Source organism: Lissotriton helveticus, chromosome 5_1 (genome assembly GCF_964261635.1).
Source record: "Lissotriton helveticus chromosome 5_1, aLisHel1.1, whole genome shotgun sequence".
NCBI classification, from domain to species: Eukaryota; Metazoa; Chordata; class Amphibia; order Caudata; family Salamandridae; genus Lissotriton; species Lissotriton helveticus.
Window position 1 is genome coordinate 1,637,316,729 of NC_136065.1, and position 23,161 is coordinate 1,637,339,889.

The following is a 23,161-nucleotide window of genomic DNA, read 5'->3' on the forward strand; positions in this document are numbered from 1 at the left end:
CTCCGTCTCCTCCGTGGGCCTGAGGGATACTTGAAGCAGTAATATCTGCACGTGCACGGTATGGTTCCGTCACGGCTGCAGAGGATCAGGGGGCCTGCGTGGCTTCTCCGGCGCGTGGGGAAAGGGCAAGTCCCTATTCGGGCGCCATTATGTGGTAAATAAATAATTAATTACCGGTTCTATTTTTGACTGGATACAATATAAACAGATAGCTCAATAAATAAGAGTCAAGGTACGAGGTAGCTAGAGTGTACAGGCTTTAATCAGGCATAAAAGGACTGGAACAGGACAGCCTGCATGGGAATGGGATGGCAGGGCCCGGCAGCTGCCGGGGCAGGATCTGGGAATGGCTAGCAAACTTTAATAACAGTGCACAATATTTATAGTTAAACAAATACATTGTATTCAATACAGTAGGCGTAGCAGTAGGCGGAGTTTGTAGCAGTCGCGAAAGATAAGGCATAAAGTGGGTGTAACAAGAGGTGTGTACAGGGCGTATACATAGACATGTGATACAAACGTAACAGAATATGTCATAAATGGGGCGGAAACATGGAGGGGGCTACCTGAGCAGCTGGGACCTCTCACCTAGTGGTGCGCGCAAACTGGCAATGACGTGTTACCAGGGAGAACTGGGAGCTATGACTTCTGCGCTAGAAGAGGAGACGAAAGTCTGGAGTGTCAGAGCGACATGTACCTAAAGCCTATCTAGTATCTCGTGTTTAGAGAACATGTTGATAGAATCCAAAAGTTATCGTGGCAAAGGCGAACAGACATTAAGACTGGTGCATGCATAATTCTACATGTATTGCGTGTGTGAGGAATATTCTATGAACATTAATACAGTATTTCTCTTACATGGAGACATAAAGGCTAGACCATGACGGAAACTATTGATGCGATTCAGTAGCTTAGGAATGCAGAGAAGGAGGGCTGGACTGATAACTAGAATCATAACATACTCTTGGCAGACTGGGAGGCAGAGCCAGGCCGAGCCGGGCACTGCGAGGCATGAAAGTAAGCTAAGGGTCAGGGATACAGGTGGGGGCTGTATCGCTCCTCGAGGAGGGTTCAGGAGACAGGAGCTGAATCTGAGTCCGGGCCCTTTTGAGGCCTAGAAACGGGGACAATTCAATGAATTAACGTGCACACTGTAAAACGTGGCAACGTAGGATTACATAGGCCTAATATTCGTTGCTTTCACGAAGACTGGAAACTGGCATACTAGAGATGGACACAACTGTAATTGCGTCTTTAATCGATCAGAAGGGAATACATGCATATCGATCATGCACATAAAACATAACATGGGGAACACGTAGGCACATATAACATGGCAAAATTTACTTTTCCACACCACGACCAGCTGAGGGTAAGACTTCCTAATGCCAAAAGAGACCCCTGCACCCAGCGCCCCCTGTGCCATCCTTTGGGGTACCTACCTCTTCTCGAAAATCCAAGTGGTGGTCGCACCTGAAGAATCTCTGTCCCCGAACCTGCAGCCTTTGTTCACTTTTTAACTTTCCCATTGGATAACATTGAGCGCCCGACAGCTCAAAAGCACCCTGCACCAAGCCGCCCGAGTGCCGCTGGAAGTGCAACTACTACCCTACTCTACTTCCCCACTTGCCCTGAGTAAGTGACCAGGAGCTCAGCTCCCACAGCGGCGTGGCCTGCTTGCTTGCAGCCACCTACCAAAGGCCCCCTACCCTCCATTGGATTGCATTGGGCCTACTCTTTCTGCAACGGGCTGCCCCTGTGCCGCTGAGGGTGTAACTACTGTACCTTTCCGACCCTGGGAGACCCCTGAATCTACGCCTAGAACCTTAACTGGTTTCAATACAGTTTTAGGGAAGGAACATAGGCCCTGGGTACCTGATTGGCAGGGACCGAGGGCACACCAAGGAAAAGTGCATCAGTTATCAGGCAAAAAGTGGGGGTTTTACTGCAACAGAAACCCACTTTCCTACACCCAGCATCCCCACTTACCTCTCCAACCGGTGGTTACCTCCAGAAGATCTTCACCCCCGAGCCTGCAGTCTTTGTTGCGACCGGAGAATCCCCATTGTAATCCAGAGGGCACCCAATGCCAAAACAGCACTCTGCACTTAGCCATACCCAGCCTCTGCAGGTGTACTTCAGATGCTAACTGGGATCCCCTTTTGTCCTGAGCCAAACACCAGGAGTTTTGCTTCCACAACCTTGTGGCCTGCTCGTAAGCAAACACCAACCAGAACTCTCCTACCCCCCCCATTAGATAACATTGGACCAAAGCACCCTGCACCCGGCCACCCTAGTGCCGCTGAGGGGGCTTGAGAGTGCATCCAAGACCCTGGGGGAACCCTGGTTCTAACCCCGAACACCAACCCCAAACCCAAGTACTTACCTTGAAACAGATCACCACATTTCTTCCCATAGGACTGCATTGACTGATTTCTTGTAAAAATTGTTTTAACTGTGAATATCTAAACACTTGACTAATCTTTTCGCTAGGAAATGTTTCAGCGTATATCTAGGCATATCACACCGAGAAGAAAAAGTAATCCATACAGTAATATGAAAGTAATCAAAAGTAATCTAACAGTAATTTCCACTGTATTTATAAACATGTAAAAGAGTAATTTTCATTCAGCTTGCTTGTACCTGCCTTCTAAAGTACCATTTACACTGACTGTACCAGGGTTGCTTGGTTCTAGAAAATAAATCGAACTACATAACATTTTTTCACAAACAAATTGGTCTGAGTTCAGTCTTTAAGTGTGTGACATCATTTGCTGCCTGAGTATGTACAACAAATGCTTTACACTACCCTCTGATAAAGCCTTACTGCTTGGCCAGGTTCCCACAAATAGAGAGTAAAGTGCTATCTACCTGTACCTCTGCCTACCTTTGGAATTCCACTGGACTCTGTGCACACTATACCTCATTTTGGTTTAGTATATACAGAGCCAGCTTCCTACAACAGCGCCATACAGCACACATGGTAAATGAGGACTGGGTAGATTTTACATGGGAGAGACTAATGGTTTCTCTTACCTCGAGAAGATAAATAGAATCAACAGTAACCCCAAACTCTAGCACGAAGAGGCTGCAATGGTCCTTTTAATTGGGGGGGGAGGGGGTTATAAACTACTGTGTACAGAGAGGCAGCAATGCAATGGCCCTTCACTATCAGGGAGAAACTACTGTGAGCAAGGCTCTACTGTTGAGTGCCTGCAATTAACATGGGGCATCTCTAGGAGTCTCACACACTTTAATGTCAACCGAAAAAACAAAGGTGGGTCAGAAACCACTAACTGGGCAAGGAAGCACAGATTTTCCAAGTCATGCGAATACTTTTTTCCCTGCATCCATTTTCTACCTAATTTCACCACTATAGGGAAGGAATGGAGTTCAAGACCGTTGCATTATTTTTCAAATGTTAAATATGAAAGGCAATTATGGGTTGACATTCAAAATTGGTGATACTTTTTCTCTCACAATTCAATCACGGTAGGGAATAAATACCACACCCAAAGAAAGCAAACCTACATTGCAAATGGTATGAATATTACCTGCTCCTCAGTCTTCAGGTCACCAAAGTCTTTCAGGAATTCAGACTCAGAGGGGAACTGTGATGGCTCTAGAAAGTGCAGTAGGCTGAAAAGTTCCTCAACAGTGTTCTGCAAAGGTGTGCCAGTCAGCAGGACTTTGTGCTCCTAGAGATATAGAAGAGAAAGCCTATCAGGACAAAAAGAGAATAAAGATTTTGGTTTTGGACCTGGAGGAGAGGGGCAAGAACCCTCAAAGACTGAATATGGGGGTTTGAAGTGGTTAGTTTAACAATAGCATCTTAATAGGAAACAAAAGGTCAGCATGCAGTAAGGAAATAGGTCAGTGTAAGGCCCTCTGCGGATGTACATGCCAACTGGGTTCAAATTCAAAGAACTACAACGACAATGTAGAGGTACTGATAGTTTAAATCAAGGGTGCCCCTCTCACAAGGAATGGAAGCAGGAAGAAATGGGTTACATTAGAGTTGGTAGAAAGCAAACTGCATGTGGAAGCTGTTTTCTCATACTCCACCACCACAGCCTCTATGGCAAACTGTTTGATGCCACTGGCCTCAAGCATCTCTACTCTGCCGTCCATGGTATTCCTCAAGATGCAGATCCAAGCGTTAAAGGCAGTCAATTCATTTTACTTAGGACGTATTTTTAGACATCCCAAAAACATACCAGGTCCATGTGCTTGAGGCTGTCCAAAAGCTTGCAGTTGCGGTTCTTCAGCCTGTGGGCCTCATCAATGATCACGCAGCGCCACTCAATCTCACGCAGCTCAGGGCAGTCAGACAACACCATCTCAAAAGTGGTAATTAGGGCATCAAACTTATATGCACCAGGAATGAGACGGTCCTAAAGAGGAGGCACAAACAAAATATATATTAATCAAAATGTGTTCGGCTTTTGCAGAAGAATCTATTTTGAGAATAAAGATGAACATTTAAAACTATTGTAGGAAGTGCCCTTCCTGCATGGTTGCTGTAGGAAAGTATGATCTGATTTTATGGTTACCCCCACATTTTGCTTGATTTACTGCGGTTTCTGACTAGTCTGCTGGTAGCCTGCTAATCAAGACCCCAGTCTCTGTGCTTTCTCCTCTAAATTAGTTTGGTAAGCGTAAGAATGCGGCTTTGTATATACTGCACCAAAGTAAGGTACAGAGTCCACAGTCCCCAGAGGTTTGTCAGAGGTTAAAGTTAGATATAACCTTACTCTCTAAAGTGGTAGCTAGGTCGAGCAGTAAGGCAGTATCAGAGGACAGTGTAAAGCATTTTGTGTACACACTCAGCAAATGGTCTCACACACTCAAGAACTGAACTCTAGGCCAATTGTTTTGTATATAAAAATATACTGTTTTATTTTAGAACCACAAGTAGCTATAAAAATACTTTCTCAGAATGAGATGCTACAGTTGAAAACTTTCAAATAGCAATAGACTTTTCAATGCAATAGATACAGTTGTTCGAATATGCAACACAAGTTCAACACAATTACAACATTGAGCTCAATGGGGATTTTAAGTAAAATGCCATATCTGTTATTTTACGTAGGTTTTTCTTACTCCGGGCTGGATCCTGGATTCAGCCCTGGTGCATCTCCTGTATACAGTTGAAAGAAATCGTTACACAGGCACTTAAGGAATATTTGTATGTTTCAAATATCGACAGAGGAATTTCTCGCAAAAAACAGCCAATGTTATCCTATGGAGGAAAATCAGGTTATTAGAAAATCAAAGTGGTAATTACTTTTTAAGGTGAGTGCTGGGCACAAAGATCCAGCACTGGGATCTCTCCTGGTAACAGGCGAGTAAATATGTTTTCGTTGATCGGATGATTTTTAGTGAATATTTAAAAGTTTCAAAACTCGACACTTAGAAGAATTTCCAAGTGAAAAACAGTCAATGTTACCCTATGGAGAAAATGTAGGTTATCGGTTTTTAGGTAAGTACTCGACTTGCAGAGTAAAGGTTCTGGGGTTAGATTTCAAGGTCTCCCAGGCTCAGGTAAATACAGTAGTTACACCCTCAGCGGCACAGGGGCAGCCGGGTGCAGAGAGAGTAGGCCCAATGTTAGCCTATGGCGGGTAGGAGGCCTTTGGTTGGTGGCTGCTAGCAGGCAGACCACGCGGCTGTGTTAGTGGAGCTCCGGGTCACTTACACAGGGCAAGTGGGGAAATAGACTAGAACAGTTGCTGCACTCCCAGTGGCACTCGGGCGGCTGGGTGCAGGGTGCTTTTGGGCCGTTGGGCGCCCAATGGATTTAAATGGGAAAGCTGCAAGACTAACAAAGGCTGCAAGCTCAGGGACGGAGATTCTTCAGGTGCGACCACCACTTCGAGAGGTAAGTTGGGAAGCTGTAGGTTAGGTAGACACCCAGGAGTTGGGCACAGGAGGCCGTGGAGCGCCAGGTGCAAGGGTGTCTTTTGGTGTTGGGAAATCTTACCCTCTGCTGGTCGTGGTTGGAGGGGTCCCTTGTTGTGAGGCTGCAGGCGTCGTCAGGAGCTTCGAGGAGGGTCCCTGGGTGCTGGATTATTGGTCACAGTCGCCAGGGGAATTGTGGTCTTGGTTCACTCAGGCACAGGCAGGGTTTGGCGGGTGCAGAATGTGCTGGACTCTCCGTTCCTGGCTGGCACCAGGGGTTGTCGCTGTTTGAGCAGAACCACTGCTCGTGGGAGTCCCAGTCTGTGGATGAGCAAGGCAGACAGGTCCTCCGGGGTTTTTGAGGTTGCGGACTACAGGAGACACCGGGATTTAGCAGGAGCAGTTTCGAGGGTCGACAGGCTGAAAGGGCTGGTTCTAAGTCAGTTGGTGTAATCCTCTTGTTAGCATCTGCACGGCAGGTCTTCTTTCTTTTTGTTCTTCTTTGTAGTTTCGGAATCGGGATCTGAGGAAGGAAGGTTCAGGGAGCACCTAAATACTAAATATAGGGGCGTTACAGGTAGGGAGAGGACAGGGATCAATGGGTCTCTTTCTGGGGTGAGAGCACCCCCTATCCTGCCACTCTTAAGTGGGGGTCTCCACCCAGGGGTCCAGAAACGTGTCTGCTGTGTGGCAGCCTAGGCAGACTCTCAGTTCAGACGTGGATTGTAGGTTAGGTTTTCAGGGGGCATCTCTAAGATGCCTTTGGTGCATTTTACATTAAATCCCACACTGGCATCAGTGCGTGTTTAATGTGCTGAGAAGTTTGATACCAAACTTGTCAGTCTTCAGTGTAGACCTTATGGTGCTGTGGAGTTCGTAATGACGACCTCCCAGTACCAGATACTCTTAATAGCATCACTGCACTTACAGTGCCCAGGAATGGCCCTGGGTACTGTAGGGGCACATGGCTCATGCAACTGTGGCCACACCGCTGGCATAGGGCACCCAGCTAGAGGGGTGACTGAGGTATGCCAGGACAGTGGGTTTTGTGGGCATGGCACCCAGGGATGTGTGCCATGTCGACTCTGGTTTTAGTTCTGTACTTAGGCACTCAGCCTGCAAGGCAGTGTGTGGGTGCCAGGGTACAGGAACCCTGAGGATGGCACAACAAGTGCTGCAGCCCTCAGGGGTCTTCTCTGGTCACCATGCCCTGGGTACCATTTACTAGGGGCTGACAGGTGGCCAGAGATGCCAAATGGGGCTTTTGTTTCAGCATACTTTTAGGGAAGGAACACAGGCCCTGGGTACCTGGTAGGCAGGAACCCAGGGCTCACTCAGTCAAAGCACATCAGCAGTTCAGAAAAAAGTGGGGCCATACCTAATGCAAGAAAGATGGCACTTTCTCCCACAACCCCCTCACCCCCCACCCCACACCCCACCCCACCAAACGAAAGGTGATGAGACTAATCTTGCCCTAGGGAGTCTTCATTGTCTAAGTGGAAGAACCTGGAAAGATTATCTGCATTGGCATGGGCAGTCCCTGGTCGGTGCTCCACTTCAAAGTCCATACCCTGTAGGGAGATGGACCATCTCAGTAGTTTTGGATTTTCCCCTTTCATCTGCATTAGCCATCTAAGAGGTCTGTGGTCAGTATGAACAAGGAAGTGAGTTCCAAACAGGTAGAGCCTCAACTTCTTCAGGGACCAAACCACAGTGAATGCCTCCCTCTCAATGGCACTCCAACGCTGCTCTCTGGGGAGTTGCCACCTGCTTATAAAAACAGGTTGGTCTTGGCCTTCCTCATTGACCTGGGAGAGGACCGCTCCTATCCCCAGCTCTGAGGCATCAGTCTGCACTATAAACTGCTTGGAGTAGGCTGGTGCTTTTAGAATGGGTGCGGAGCACATTGCTTCTTTCAGGGTGGCAAAAGCCTTTTGGCAGCTAACAGTCCAGTTCACTTTCTTGGGCATTTTATTGGATGTGAGTTCTGTGAGGGGAGTCACAATGGGCCCACAGCCCTTCACAAACTTTCTTTAGTATCCAGTCAAGCCAAGGAATGCCCTGATTTGGGTCTGGGTGGTTGGAGTTGCCCAGTCCAGGATGCTCTGGATCTTGGCCTGTAAGGGTTGGACCTGGCCTCCACCCACAAGGTGGCCCAAGTACACCACGGTGCCCTGCCATATCTGCCATTTGGATGCCTAGATAGTCAGTCCTGCAGATTGCAGGGCTTGTAGAATCTTCCCAAGGTGGATCAGGTTATCCTGCCAGGTGGAGCTAAAGACAACAATATCATCAAGATAGGCTGCACTGAAGGATTGCAACCCAGTCAGGACTTGATTCACCAACCTCTGGAAGGTGGAAGGGACATTCTTTAACCTAAAAGGCATCACAGTAAACTGATAGTGCCCATCAGGGGTGGAGAATGCCGTTTTCTCTTTGGCTCCTGGGGCCATGCCAATTTGCCAGTACCCTGCAGTCAAGTCAAAGGTGCTTAGGAATTTGGTTGCTCCTAGTTTGTCTATCAACTCATCTGCTCTTGGAATGGGGCGAGCATCTGTCTTGGTGACAGAGTTGAGCCCTCTATAGTCCACACAGAACCTAATATCCCGCTTTCCACCCAGTTAAGGAGGTTTGGGGACCAGAACCACTGGGCTAGCCCAGGGGCCCTCAGAGGGTTCAATCACCGCCAGCTCCAGCATCTTGCCGACTTCAGCTTTGATGCTTTCCTTGACTTGGTCTGATTGTCGATCGATTTTGTTTTTGACAGGGTTACTGTCCCCAGTGTCCACATCATGGGTACACCAGCTGGTCAGACCAGGGGTCAAGGAAAAGATGCTAGCAAACTGTTGCAAGACCTGCTTGCAGTCAGTCTGCTGTTGGGGAGAGAGGGTGTCTGAAAAGACCACTCCATCTACTGACCCATCTGTTGGGCTGGACGAGAGGAGATCAGGGAGAGGTTCACTCTCTATCTCCTGTTCCTCATCAGTCACCATCAGCATGGTGAGGTCAGCCCTGTCATGGTAGAGTTTCAGGCGGTTCACATGGATAATCCTCTTGGGTGTCCTGCTGGTGCCTAGGTCCACTAAGTAAGTGGCTTCACTCTTTTTCTCCAGGCTAGGGTAAGGGCCAATGCATCGGTCTTGGAGAGCCCTGGGTGCCACTGGCTCCAAAACCCACACGTTGCCCAGGTTGAAATTCAACCATGGCAGCTTTTTGGTTATGCCAGTGAATCTGCAGCTCCTGACTGGCCTCAAGATTCTTCGATTCCTTATCCATGTACTTAGCCATTCTAGACCTTAGGCCAAGCACATAGTCCACAATGTCTTGTTTGGGTTCTTGGAGAGGCCTCTCCCAACCCTCCTTTACAAGACAAAGTGGTCCCTTTACAGGATGATCAAACATAAGTTCAAAGGGTGAAAACCCCACTCCCTTCTGTGGCACCTCCCTATAAGCGAAAAGCAGGCATGGCAACAGGACATCCCATCTCCTTTTGAGTTTTTCAGGGAGCCCCATGATCATACCTTTCAATGTCTTTTGAACCTTTCCACAAGACCATTGGTTTGTGGGTGGTATGGGGTAGTGAACTTGTACTGCACCCCCACACTCCTTCCACATGTGTTTCAAGTAAGCAGACATGAAGTTGGTACCTCTGTCTGAAACCACCTCCTTAGGAAACCTTACCCTGGTGAAGACACCTAGGAGGGCCTTGGCTACTGCAGGGGCTGTAGTAACCCTAAGGGGAATTGCTTCAGGGTACCTAGTAGCATGATCCACTAATACTAGAATGAATTTGTTCGCTGAGGCTGTGGGAGGTTCCAGTGGACCCACAATGTCCACACCTACTGTGAGAAAGTGAGTTCCTGTTGCAGTACCCCCCACTCTTTGCCTGATACACTTTTCCTAGGTGTGCCCTGGGTCCCTGCCAATCAGATACCCAGGGCCTGTGTTTCTTCCCTAAAAACTATACTAAAGCCTAAACCCAAGTGGCATATCTGGCCACTTATCAGCCCCTAGTAAATGGTACCCTAGGTACGCAGGGCCTTGTGAACAGAGAAGACCCCTAAGAGCTGCAGCACTTATTGTGCCACCCTTAGGGGCCCTGTACCTTGACACCCACACACTGCCTTTGCAGGCTGAGTGTCTAGGTGCAGAACTAAACAAAGAGTCGACATGGCACACATCCCTGTGTGCCATGCCCACAACCCCACTGCCCTGGCATACATCAGCCACCCCTCTAGCTGGGTGCCCTATGCCAATGATGTGGGCACGGGTGCATGAGCCCTGTGCCCCTACAGTACCCAGGGCCATTCCTGGTCATTTTAAGTACAGTGATGCCATTAAGAGTATATGGTGCTGGGAGGTGGTCATTACGAACTCCACAGCACCATAATGGCTACACTGAACACTGGCAAGTTTGATATCAAACTTCTCAGCCCATTAAACCCACACTGATGCCAGTGTGGGATTTAATGTAAAAATGCACTACAGAGGGCATCTTAGAGATGCCCCCTGAAATCTAACCTACAAGCCACGTCTGGGCTGAGTGGCTGCCGAGGCTGCCATACAGCTGACATGTTGATGGACCCCTGGGTGGAGAGCCCCCCCCGCTCTCCTGGGCCTGCAACAATGCACTTCCTGGGCGAGGTGCTATGTCTCCTCCCCCAGGATGTACAGGGAGAAGCATCAAAGGCATGCCGCCTCTGAGAGCTTCTACAGACCATTTGCTGTACCCAGCAACTGGCCCCCACCCGTTCTACCCCCACTCTGGCGGGAAGACTGGTGGGAAAAACTACGTCAGGAAGGGGGTGTGCCAACCTTTCCAGACTCCACCCCTCAGGTGGAGGAGGCGAGGTGAAGCACGACCCCGGGCTCCGGCCCTCTTGTAGATGGGGAGCCCTGCCCAATCCCAGCTAGGCTCCTGCACCCCTCCCACAGGAGAGGAGCAGGCTAGGAGGTGTACTCACCCCAGGACAGGGATCCATTGTTCCCTGCCCTTGCCCTACCTGTAACGCCCCTGAATTTAGTATTTAGGGGCTCCCTGACCTTCCATCCTCAGATCCAGATACCGAAACAAGAAAGAAGAACAAAAAACAGGAAGACCTGCCGTGCAGCTGCTAAGAAGATGAAGACACCAACTGATTTGGCCCCAGCCCTACCGGCCTGTCGACCCTCGAACCTGCTCCTGCTAAACCCCGGCGTCTCCAGTGGTCAGCAACCTCAAAAACCCCAAAGGACCCGACTGCCTGACTACCTGGGTATCCCACGAGCAGTGGTACTGCTCAAAGCATGTAACAAGCCCTGGCATCAGCCGGGAACCGCGAACCCTGCACACTCTGCACCCGTCAAGCCTGGCCTGTGCTGGAGTGAACCAAGATCCTGAGACCCTGAGGACATCCCCCCGGCGATTCTAACTCTGAATCCAGTGCCCACGGACCCTCCTCGACGACCCCGGCGATGCCTGCAGCCTTAGGACAAAGGACCCCTCCGACCGCGACCAGCAGGGGGTAAGACTTCCCGACCTCAAAAGACACCCCTGCACCCGGCGCCCCACAGCCCCCTGTGCCCAACTCCTGGGTGCCTACCTATCCTCCAAGATCCCAATTTACCCCTCGAAGTGTTGGTCGCTCCTGAAGATCCACCGTCCCCGAGCCTGCAGCCTTTGTTCCCTTTTCAAGATCCTCATTGGATAACATCGAGCGCCCAACGGCTCAAAAGCACCCTGCACCCAGCAGCCCGAGTGCCCCTGGCAGTGCAACCTGTACCCTATTCTACTTCCCCATTTGCCCTGAGCAAGTGACCAGGAGCCCAGCTCCCACAGCCGCGTGGCCTGCTAGCCAGCAGCCAACAACCGAAGGCCCCCTGCCTCTCATTGGATAACATTGGGCCTAACTACCTCTGCACCCGGCCGCCCCTGTGCCGCTGAGGGTGTAATAACTGTACCCACCTGACCCTGGGGGACCCCTGAGTCTATGCCCAGAACCTTAACTTCACCAGTCGAGTACTCACCTGGAAACCGATGGCTCATTTTCCTGCCATAGGATAACACTGTGTGAAGTTTTGAAACTTTAAAATATTCATCTAAAATCAACCGAATAACGAATTTCGAATTACTCACCTGTGATCAGGAGAGAAGCAGGTACTGTACCTTGTAGCCCAGTACTGGACCGCAAAAGTCATCACAACTGTGTTTGCTAGTAATCTAAATTTCACCCATAGGAAACCATTGTCTGCTTTTCTGTGAAATTTCTTCTAAGTGTGAAGTTTTGAAATGTTTGAGGTAGCACTATTCATATGGTGAAAAGTGTCCGCCGTGCTCCTCGCTGGTCCTTGAATAAAGGTTTCAACAAAATCCACGATATATATCGTATATTTTATCAATGTTTATTTATGTATTCTTCTTATATTCTCCTTGTTGTATTCACAAGAAAATCATGCTTCAAATGAGTCTTTCAATATTCAACAATGCACCCATATAAATCCCAATGCATTTCGGCATCATTGCCTTCTTCCTAGGGATAAATATTCTGTCAAGAAAAAGAAATGGGAATAATGTAAGTGATTGTCGTAAGTGTGAAGCGTCGTGCAGAGTTAAAAAAAAAAAGAGAGAAATGAAAATTGTACCCATAACTCGGTTAAGAGAAAGAAGGTGAGGGGTTGTGAAATGGGAATCAAACAGCGAAAGAAAACGGTGGCTAACGCGTGACTGAAATCACCTTAACGTGCTATGAAAAAAACGGTAAAAGAATATCACCGCGAGTGAAATTTAACCGTGTCAGTGCCCATGAGCCCCGCGTGCGGGAATCAGAACGTGCAACTGGAGATTAAGACTCATTAGAATGCAGTACCGTTCTATTCACCCTCGCATGCACGTTACGGTGAGTGTTTGTAAGCGGCACTAACGAGTCTTAATCTCCAGTTGCACGTTCTGATTCCCGCACGCGGGGCTCACGGGCACTGACACGGTTAAATTTCACTCGCGGTGATATTCTTTTACCGTTTTTTTCATAGCACGTTAAGGTGATTTCAGTCACGCGTTAGCCACCGTTTTCTTTCGCTGTTTGATTCCCATTTCACAACCCCTCACCTTCTTTCTCTTAACCGAGTTATGGGCACAATTTTCATTTCTCTCTTTTTTTAACTCTGCACGACGCTTCACACTTACGACAATCACTTACATTATTCCCATTTCCTTTTCTTGACAGAATATTTATCCCTAGGAAGAAGGCAATGATGCCGAAATGCATTGGGATTTATATGGGTGCATTGTTGAATATTGAAAGACTCATTTGAAGCATGATTTTCTTGTGAATACAACAAGGAGAATATAAGAAGAATACATAAATAAACATTGATAAAATATACGATATATATCGTGGATTTTGTTGAAACCTTTATTCAAGGACCAGCGAGGAGCACGGGGGACACTTTTCACCATATGAATAGTGCTACCTCAAGTATTTCTCACGCCCCCCATCGGAGGGTGATACCCTGGAGCACCTCACAAATTATTGAAATCTAGACAGCACCGCTGTGCGTCCAACTTCTCCCAATTGAAGTTTTGAAATGTTAAAATATTCACCTAAAATCAGCCAAATATCGTAATCCGAAGTTCTCACCTGTAATCAGGAGAGAAGCCAGTACTGTACCTTGTAGCCCAGTACTGAGCCACGAAGGTAATCACAACTGTCTCTGCTGGTAATCTAAATTTCTGCCATAGGAAACCATTGACTGTTTTTCTATGAAATTTCTTCTAAGTGTGAAGTTTTGAAAACTGAAAATATTCATATAAAATCAGCCGAATTCCGAAATACTCACCTGTGATCAGGGGAGAAGTCAGTACTGTACCTTTCAGCCGAGTACTGAACCGTAAAAGTAATACGTACCGGGTTTACTAGTAATCTGTATTTTCTCCATAGGAACCCATTGTCTGCTTTTCTATGAAATTTCTTCTAAGTGTCTACTTTTGAAAACTGCAAATATTCTTTAAAAATCATACGAAATACTGAAACACAATTACCTACCTGTTTTAAGTTAAGACCCCAGTGCTGGCCCCAGGAGACCAGTGCTGGATTACAAAAGTAACGCGATTGTACTTTACCTGCAACCTGAATTTTCTCCCATTGAATAACATCGGCAGATTTACATTGAAATGTTTCGAAGTGTGAACTTTTAAAACAGCTTTATATTCATGAAACTTCACTACAGCAACTAAAACGTTTTTGCTAATCTGGTTTCAGCTTAGACCCCAGGACTGAATCTAGGATCTGGTCCCGAGACTACTAAAGTAATCTGTATAGTAATCAACTGTACTTACATGTGGAAAACTCATTGAGCTCAATGCTATAGTGTGTTTTAGGATTGTGTTGCTTACAGTCAATACTGTATTAATTGTGTGCACAAACTTTATTGCTCCTTTGCAAAGTAATCACATGAGAGTACTCATAACGAGAAAAGTATATTTTTATAACTGTTGGTTCTAAAAATAAAACGACTATATCTGTGGATATAAAAACAATTGGCCTGGAGTTCAGTCCTTGAGTGTGTGAAACCTTTTGCTGACTGAGTGTGTACAACAAATGCTTTACACTGTCCTCTGGTACTACCTTACTGCTCGACCAAGCTACCACTTTGGAGAGTAAGGTCAGTTCTGACTTTTACCTCTGTTATACCTCTGGGTTTGGTGGACTCTATACACACTGTACTTCATTCTAGTCCAGTATATATAGAGCCACTTTCTCACACCTACCCTTTCAAAGGGAACCCCCACCACTGGTAGCGGTATCAGGGGGGCCTTTGGCTTGCCACCTGTCTTGCCACTGGCCTGACAGGTAACACAGGAGCTCACAAACTCCTTTACTTTTTGGTTAATCTGGGGCTAGAAGAAATGACTAATTAGCCTTTCCCAAGTCTTGGTCTGCCCCAGATGTCCAGCTAGGGGGATGTCATGAGCTAAAGTTAGGAGGAACTCCCTGTACTTTTGTGGCACCACCAACTTCCTGGTAGCTCGGGGTTTGGGGTCTCTTGCCTCAGCATACAGTAATCCCTCTTTCCTATAGGCTCTGTGGTTACCACTGAAATCTCCCTGGGGGTCTGAAACAGCTTGTTGCCTCAGGCTCTTAAGAGTAGGGCATTCTCGCTGGCCCTGGCACAGCTCTTCCCTAGTGGGTCCCCCTGGGCCCAGGAGTCCAACCTGGTAAGGCTCAATCTCCATAGGCTCAGTTCCTCTAGGGTTTCCAAGTGCTCTCCCTATGGAGAGGGGTCCTGAGAGGTTTGCTGTGTAGAAGCTGGTTCCTCAGTCTTCTTGCTTTTCCTCTTGGTTGGTTGGGCCATATTTTCAGGCTCCAAACCTACTTGTTCACCCTGCTTTTTGCTCTGTGCTCTGGTTTGCACACACACCAGACCAGTCTAGGGATACCCAGCATGGCTGCATGAGTTACTTGCTCAACCTCCGCCCAGGCTGAGGTTTCAAGATCATTTCCAAGCAGACAGTTAGCTGGCAGTTGTGGAGAGACCACTTCTAGTTTCAGGCCAGTAATATCCCCCCAATTCTATGTCACCATAGCCATAGGGCGTTGAGTGGTAATGCTGTCAGCATTGGTGACTGGGTAAGTTTTCCCAATCAGGTATTGCTCTGGGGAAACCAGCATTTCCTTCACCATAGTGATGCTGGCACCTGTATCCCTCAGTGCTTCTACTTTAGTTCCATTAATAGAGGGGTATTGCAAATACTTTACAGTTCAGTGGCCACCCAGCTACACTGGCAAACTCCATGTCCCCCAAGGAGACTAGACTAGGTTGAGTGTATTCCCAGATTTGCTCTGGACACTCCTCTGATCCCATCTGTAGATTTACTGTCCCTGGAGAAGTTTGGGACCCACCCACCTGCACAGGTTTTTGGGGCCCTTTGGAAGACTCAGACTTTATCTTGGGGATTCTCACCAACTTTCCCCTGGGGAGGTTTTGTGACCACTTTCTTTTAGTCACCCCCAGTGGCTGTCCTTGTCACCCTGGTCTTGAGCCTGTGGTCTGCCTTCTTTCCCAATTCTTGGGGAGAAATTAGACCTAGGTCTACCAAATGCTGATGCAACTTTTTATTTGTGCAATTACTCAAAATGTGTTCCTTCATAAACAAATCATAAAGTCCAGTAAAATCATGCACATTGTGTCCAGCTAACCAACCATCCAGTGTCTTTACTGAGTAATCAACAAAATCTATCCAGGATTGGGTCTGGGTTTTGTGAGCCCCCCCCTGAACCTAATTCTATACTCCTCAGTAGTGAGTCCAAATCCCTCAATCAGAGTTTCCTTCATGAGGTCATAGGACCCTGCATCTGGCCCAGAAAGGGTCAGAAGTCGGTCTCTGCAATTATCAGAGAACAGTTCCCAGAGAAGTGCCCCCAGAGAGGTTACTTTAGTTGTCTGATATCACAAGCCCTCTCAAAGGCTGGAACCACTTGGTGATGTCATCACCTTCCTCAAATTTAGGGAAAATCCCTTTGGGGATTGTAGGATCATAAGATTGCTCTCTGTCCTCGTTATTGGTATTGCTGCCACCAGAGATGGGGCCTAAGCCCATCTCCTTTCTTTCTTTTTCTAGAGCCAGGAGTCTGGTCTCCAGGTCTAATCTTTTGGCCAACTTTGCTAACAAGTTGTCCTCTTCATTGGGGTTCTCCCCAATGTATTCCCTGGGGCCCAGTCCGCCTGTGTGGTTCCCAGGCTCCATAAGGCTGACTCTTGGAGTCAAGGGTACAGAGACCCTTTCCTCCCTAGGAATGATGGGGGGGTGGGTCATCAGTATTATCCTCCTCATCCACTCCTTCTCTCTCTGGATGGGTGTCACCCTGCTCAGAGGGGTTGTCTTTTGCATACTCAGCCAGGAGCTCCTGAAGCCCTTCTTTGGTTGGATGCAGACCTACAGTTATTTTTTAACTTTGCAGAGGGCCCTCAATTCCTTGAAGTCCAAGTGCAAGTAAGGTGTGAGGTCGAGTTCCTCCACCATGTTTATATTATCTTCACTACTAGCTGGGTTCTTTTGAGACATTCTAACCTGATAGTTCTAACCCTCTACCCTAGCTTGCAGTGACTTACTTTTTTCAAAATTCTACTCGGACTTAAGCAAGGCCCTATTAGACTTTTAGTATTTTGAAACAGACCAATTTCAGAATTCTAAAGGCAATTTATGAGTTCTGTCGTGTGATCAGATGGTAACCAAGTAGTCCAACAAATGCAAGTTTGTATCCCACCGCTGATCCAACAATGTGAGAAAGTGGCTGTACATATACTGGACTAGAATGAAATACAGTGTGTATAGAGTCCGCCAACCCCAGCGGTATAACAGAGGTTAAAGTCAGAACTGACCTTAATCTCCAAAGTGGTAGCTTGGTCGAGCAGTAAGGCAGTACCAGAGGACAGTGTAAAGCATTTGTTGTACACACTCAGTCCGCAAAATGTTTCACACACTCAAGGACTGAACTCCAGGCCAATTGTTTTTATATCCACAGATATAGTTGTTTATTTTTAGAACCAACAGTTATAAAAATATACTTTTCTGGTTATGAGTACTCATGTAAATACTTTGCAAGAGAGCAATAATGTTCGTGCACACAATGATTACAGTATAGGTAGTAAGCAACACAAACTTAAAACACACTAGCATTGAGCTCACTGGGTTTTCTACATATAAGTACAGTTTATTACTTTGTGGATTACTTTTGTAGTTCCAGGACTAGATCTGAGACTTAGTCCTGGGGTCTAAGGTGAAACCAGATTAGCAAAAACGTTTTAGTTACTGTAGTGAATTTTCATAAATATAAAGCTGTTTTAAAAGTTCACACTTCGAAACCTTTCAATGTAAATCTGACAATGTTATTCTATGGGAGAAAATTCAGGTTGCAGGTAAAGTACGATCGTGTTACTTTTGTAACCCAGCACTGGTCTCCTACGGCCAGCACTGGGGGCTTAACTCAAAACAGGTAGGTAATTGTGAGAAGTTGGCCTGATGTGCAGTGCTCACTATTCTAGTGATCACTATATATCAGTCCAAACAACCCTTATTGATGATTGGTTGTAAGTCAACCTTATAGACCAGCTATCCTAGTAGCATGGATACGAGCAGTCTAAGGCTAAGACTCTAGAGGGCGTGTTAAGCCAGCTGTTTTACCATCACATTACCCCTTGAACACCCAGTGAAAGGACACAAGTTGTTATGAAAATAAACAGTGTATTTATTTATAACAAGACTACCCTGGCTCTTTATGAGACAGGGAGCTAAGCACACAACAAAACTCTTATAAAAATACTTAAGTTAGCACAGTATACACAAATGCCCGAGGGGCACGAAAAACCATATACTCTGAAAGTGGAATGCGAAATTACTAGCAGGTAAGTACAGTACTAATAGGCTTTGGAATCGCTAGGACTTGACTATGGAATCGTTAGATTACTTCTAGGAGGCCCAGGGGACTCGGGTGCAGAGTGTGCACTCTCACGCGGGATGCGGGACAAAGTCTATGATAGCTAGTAAAGGTAAAGTTAGTGTTCACGGGCGAACCCGACCTGGTAGGGAGAAAACGAAAGTGGATCCTGACCCTTGGATAGTGAGGCTATGCTGGGGCACCGAAATGCCGAAGTTACCTAGCCCAGGGGCTGCAGCTGCATAGGTCTCAAAAGACGTCGGGAATCCTCGTAGACGAACCAGGAGCCTGGAAGAAAGATGCTGGCAGGCGACCAGTGAAGAGAGTTCGAGGGGATCCAAGCCTGGATCTCGAAGATGGATGATACCTGAAAGCAGAGGGGACCAAGTTTGTGACTACTAGCCAGTAGTCATGGGGCACCAGGAGGGCACCGGATGGTAGTCACCTCGGCTAGGTGAGTGGGCGACGCTGGGCTCTGCAGATCTCACGGACCAGGAGGCGTTGTCGGCGACCAGGATGGAGAGGCGAGCTGTCCCACGATGGATGAAGCTGTCGGCGTCGAAGAACCCAGGCTTGGGCAACAAAGCCTTTGCTAATTCAAGCCCACGCGGTGGACTCAAAATGGCGTCTGGAGTGGACCAGGAGGGTCCGGGGTGCTCCTCTTCTGGAAGGGAGCAAGAGCCAGTCTGGAGCAACTAGACCAGCAGCAGTGATGTCGTCGGGCGTCGTTCAGAAGGCCACAAGCCAGCGGGCTAGTAGCCAAACAACGCGGTGAGCAGCAAAAAGCAGAAGGGCCCCACGCCGATCGTGGAGATGCTGGGGGGCTGCTCTTCGGTGCTGGAGCTGCTCAGGGTTGGGGCTTCTCGGACCCCAAAGCACTCGCCAGGAGATTACTCGGCGGGCTTGCTGTGCAGAAGTGGTGCAGTCTTGGCAATAGTCGGTCCCTTGAGGTCTCGTCGCACTCACGGTTGTCAGCTTGGCTGTAGAGGTGAGTAGAGGTCGGAGGTGCCAGGGAAGCCGGGTCTTGTCGAGCTGGGCAGTCGGATTCCGGAGGAAGGACTTACAGCAGACCGCAGTATTCTTCGGATGGTGCCTGCGGATGCAGGGTGACTACTCCTTAGCCACAAGGGAGAATCTTGAAGAAGAAATCTTGAAGTACTTTCGTAGAAAGTCGTGTCTTGATTCCAAAGATGATCTAATTTGGAAGGGGGCCTGCTCCTACCTTTATCTGGGAAAAGGGGGCTGGCACGCGACTAAGTCCTGCCCTATGGGTGGGACCAGGAGGGGGGTGGTTACACCCCTCTCCTTTGGCGGGCTTTCCCCAGGCCAGGGGCTGGAGTGCCCCTGGAACTGGTTTCAGCCGGCCTATGCACAGTGAGCACCGGGGTGCCACTTGCAGTCACCTTCCTCTGTAGCCCTGCCTACCTGGAATACACAAAACCCTGTCTGGGACGGTGCTGGCACCGCCCCTGGCAGGAAACCCTTTGTCCTTGCCTCCTGCTCTGGGAGGACTCCCAGCAGCAGGAGGGCAGACTTGTGTCTCGGTGGCAGCATCCATTTTGTGGATGCTAAGGCTCTGTCTGACTTTAACCGGGGTTACAGGTTACATACATGTCGTGTCCCTCTAGAAGGGTGGAATGCTAACCCCGTCGCCAGAATTGGCGAGGGGTTAGTATTCCAATTCGTATGACACCTTACTCGACATGTTTTGATAAAGCGATACCAGAGTTGGCATATAACCGCGAGGATTATAATGCACTTAAGAGTATATGGTATGCGATATCATGGAAACGGCTAAGGGATAGATCCCGAAAGCCGCAGACAGGCTCAGCTCATGCCAGAGCACCATCTCACACGATTCCAAGCACTCTGCCTTCAGGATTGTTAAGGCCTGCCATAGGAGTGACTGATAGGAGATCTGTGTGTCCATTTTAGGGTTAGATATAGGTATACTATATCTAAAGCAAAGGGTGAGTACACCACCTTGCCCCAGCTGTCGTGCAGCCAGTTGTGTCAGTTTAGTTAGTCAGCCCAGGGGTGGCATAATACATGCTTCAGCCCCTGGGAGACTTCTGGGTGCACCTCAGCCCTGGGTACAGGGACTTGGAGAGGGCCCAGTGCCAATTCAGTACGTGAGTACAATTTGGATAGAGAGAACAGCTAGGCTGTGGGTCTGATTAGCAGGCCCACAGCCAGGGAAAGTCGTAAACCAGTGCAGCAAAAAGCAAAAATCTGGGTGATCATAGGATTGCAGACCCTACTCTCCTACAGTAATGAATATGCTACTTACCAGTATGCATATGTTCTTGGCATGTAGGGCTGCTAACATTCATATCTATAGAATAGATCCCCGCCTAGTGGCTCCTCCCCTGGACTACAGTGCGCATGGGCATCGACTCCATCCACAGATTGTTTTTAGCCATTGTGGCAAAGATGGAGTATGATCGTGTAAGTGATGTCCATGCTAATGAATGAATGCAAGAAGGTCTGCAGCCGCTACAGGCGCCGGGGAGGAGGGTGGGCGATATGAATGTTAGCAGCCCTACATGCCAAGAACAGATGCATACTGGTAAGTAGCATATTCAGTTCGAGGCATGTGGGCTGCTAAATTCATATCTATAGCATAGAATACATAGCAGTCCCTCCATTAACGGCGGCCGCCCGTGCCGGCTGCAGAAGTCTGAAAAAGTGTTTTGAGAACAGCCTGTCCTACAGCTGCCTGCTGTTTGGAATGCACATCTACACAGTAATGTTTGGTAAACGTATGTGGTGTAGACCATGTGGCTGCTCTACAGAGGTCTTCCAAAGGGATGTTACCTAGGAATGCCATGGAGGCCCCCAACTTGCGGGTGGAATGGGCTCTGGGGGGGACCGTTAAGGTGCGCTTAGCTTTCTGATAGCAAATCTGAATACACTTAACGATCCACCTGGCTATTCCTGCTTTGGAAATGGGGTTGCCTTTGTGCTGTACAGAGAAGGCAACAAAGAGTTGCTGTGTCTTTCTAAAAGGTTGTGTTCTGTCAATATAGTACATTAATGCCCTTTTGACGTCTAGTGTATGGAGCATTCTTTCTGCTACAGTTTCTGGGTTTGGAAAGAATGCGGGCAGTTAAATGCTTTGATTGACATGGAACTGCGACACCACCTTAGGAAGAAACTTGGGGTTAGTGCGGAGCACCACCCTGTTGGAATGAATTTGTATAAACGGCTCTTGAATCGTGAGCGCTTGTAGCTCACTAACGCGTCTTAGAGACGTGATGGCAATGAGAAAAGCGACTTTCCATGTGAGGAATTGAATCTCACACGAATGTAGAGGCTCAAAGGGTGGACCCATCAACCTGGTGAGGACCACGTTGAGATTCCTCGCAGGAGCTGGTGGGGTCCTGGGAGGGATGACCCGTTTCAGCCCTTCCAGGAAGGCTTTAATGGCAGGCACCCTAAAAACAGAGAGATGCTGCCTGTTTTGAAGATAAGCTGCTATGGCGGATAAGTGTATCCGAATGGAAGCGTATGCTAGATTGCATTTGTAAAGATGTAACAAGTAGCAGATGATGTTAGGAATGGATGCATCTAGCGGGTTGATCTTGTGTTCTGTACAGTAAACGACAAACCGCTTCCACTTTGCTGCATAGCAAGCTCTGGTAGTGGGCTTTCTTGCCTCCCGGATGATGTCCATGCATTCAGGAGGCAGATTAAGGTAGCCAAACTCTAAGACCTCAGGAGCCAGATCGCCAGATTGAGCTGTTGCGGATCTGGATGCTGAATGTCGCCATGGTTCTGCGTCAATAGCTTGGGTGTGAGGCGCAGCCTTTGATGCGGTACCACGGAGAGTTATAGAAACGTGGTGTACCAAGGTTGGCGTGCCCACGTTGGAGCAACCAGGATGAGCGTCATCGAGTGTTGCTTTAGCTTTCTTGCCACCAGCGGAATGAGAGGCGCTGGGGGAAAAGCGTACGCAAATCTGCCTGACCAGTTCATCCATATCGCATTGCCCTGCGACTGTGGGTGAGGAAACCTGGCGGCAAAGCTTTGGCATTTTGCGTTTTCCCTTGTCGCAAAGAGGTCTATCTCTGGATGACCCCACTGCTGGAAGTACGGGCGGAGTACTGATGGATGCATCTCCCACTCGTGCATTTGGTGGCTGTATCTGCTGAGCAGATCCGCCATCTGATTGTCCTTGCCCGGGAGGTGTTCCGCCATGAGGAAGATGTTCCTCTGAATGGCCCACTTCCACATGCCCTGAGCCAGATGAGACAGCTGTGGAGAGTGTGTACCTCCCTGCTTTTGTATGTAGTACATGGCCGTCATGTTGTCCGTCCGCATCAACACGACCTTGTTGCACAGATGTACTTTGAAGGACTTGAGTGCCATGAAGATTGCCATCAGTTCTAGGTAGTTGATGTGCATCTTCTTCTGTTGCGGTGTCCATAGTCCCTGCACCGTGTAGTGGAGCACGTGAGCTCCCCATCCCTGGAGAGATGCGTCCGTCGTCAGGGTAATCTGTGGCACAGGCTCTTGGAACGGTCGGCCCTTGCAAAGGTTGTGTGGAGTCCACCAATGCAGAGAGCTGTATGCCCGACCGGTCACCAACACTAGGTCTTTCAACTGGCCATGAGCCTGAGTCCACTGACGTGCCCGGCATTCCTGGAGCGGACGCATATGCAACCTGGCGTGCGGGACTATAAAGATGCAGGAGGCCATCATGCCTATCAACTGCATGAACACTCTCGCTGGGAGGGAGTGTTGCGGTCTGAACCGTTGGATTAGCGACTGGATGTTGTCGATCCGTGCTTGGTTCGGCTGAGCCGTGGCAGTCAGAGTATTTATTGTCGCACCCAAATACTGCC

General features: G+C 48.3%; 1 protein-coding gene across 1 annotated transcript in view; it reads right to left on the reverse strand.

Annotated features, from left to right (window-relative positions):
* Positions 1–23,161, reverse strand: part of LOC144755671 (chromodomain-helicase-DNA-binding protein 8-like) — a 1,307,007-nt gene that overhangs the window by 971,970 nt on the left and 311,876 nt on the right. Inside the window, 2 exon segments of the mRNA XM_078644841.1 lie at positions 3,555–3,698; positions 4,218–4,394. Of these exon segments, the coding sequence (XP_078500967.1) occupies positions 3,555–3,698; positions 4,218–4,394 (321 nt within the window).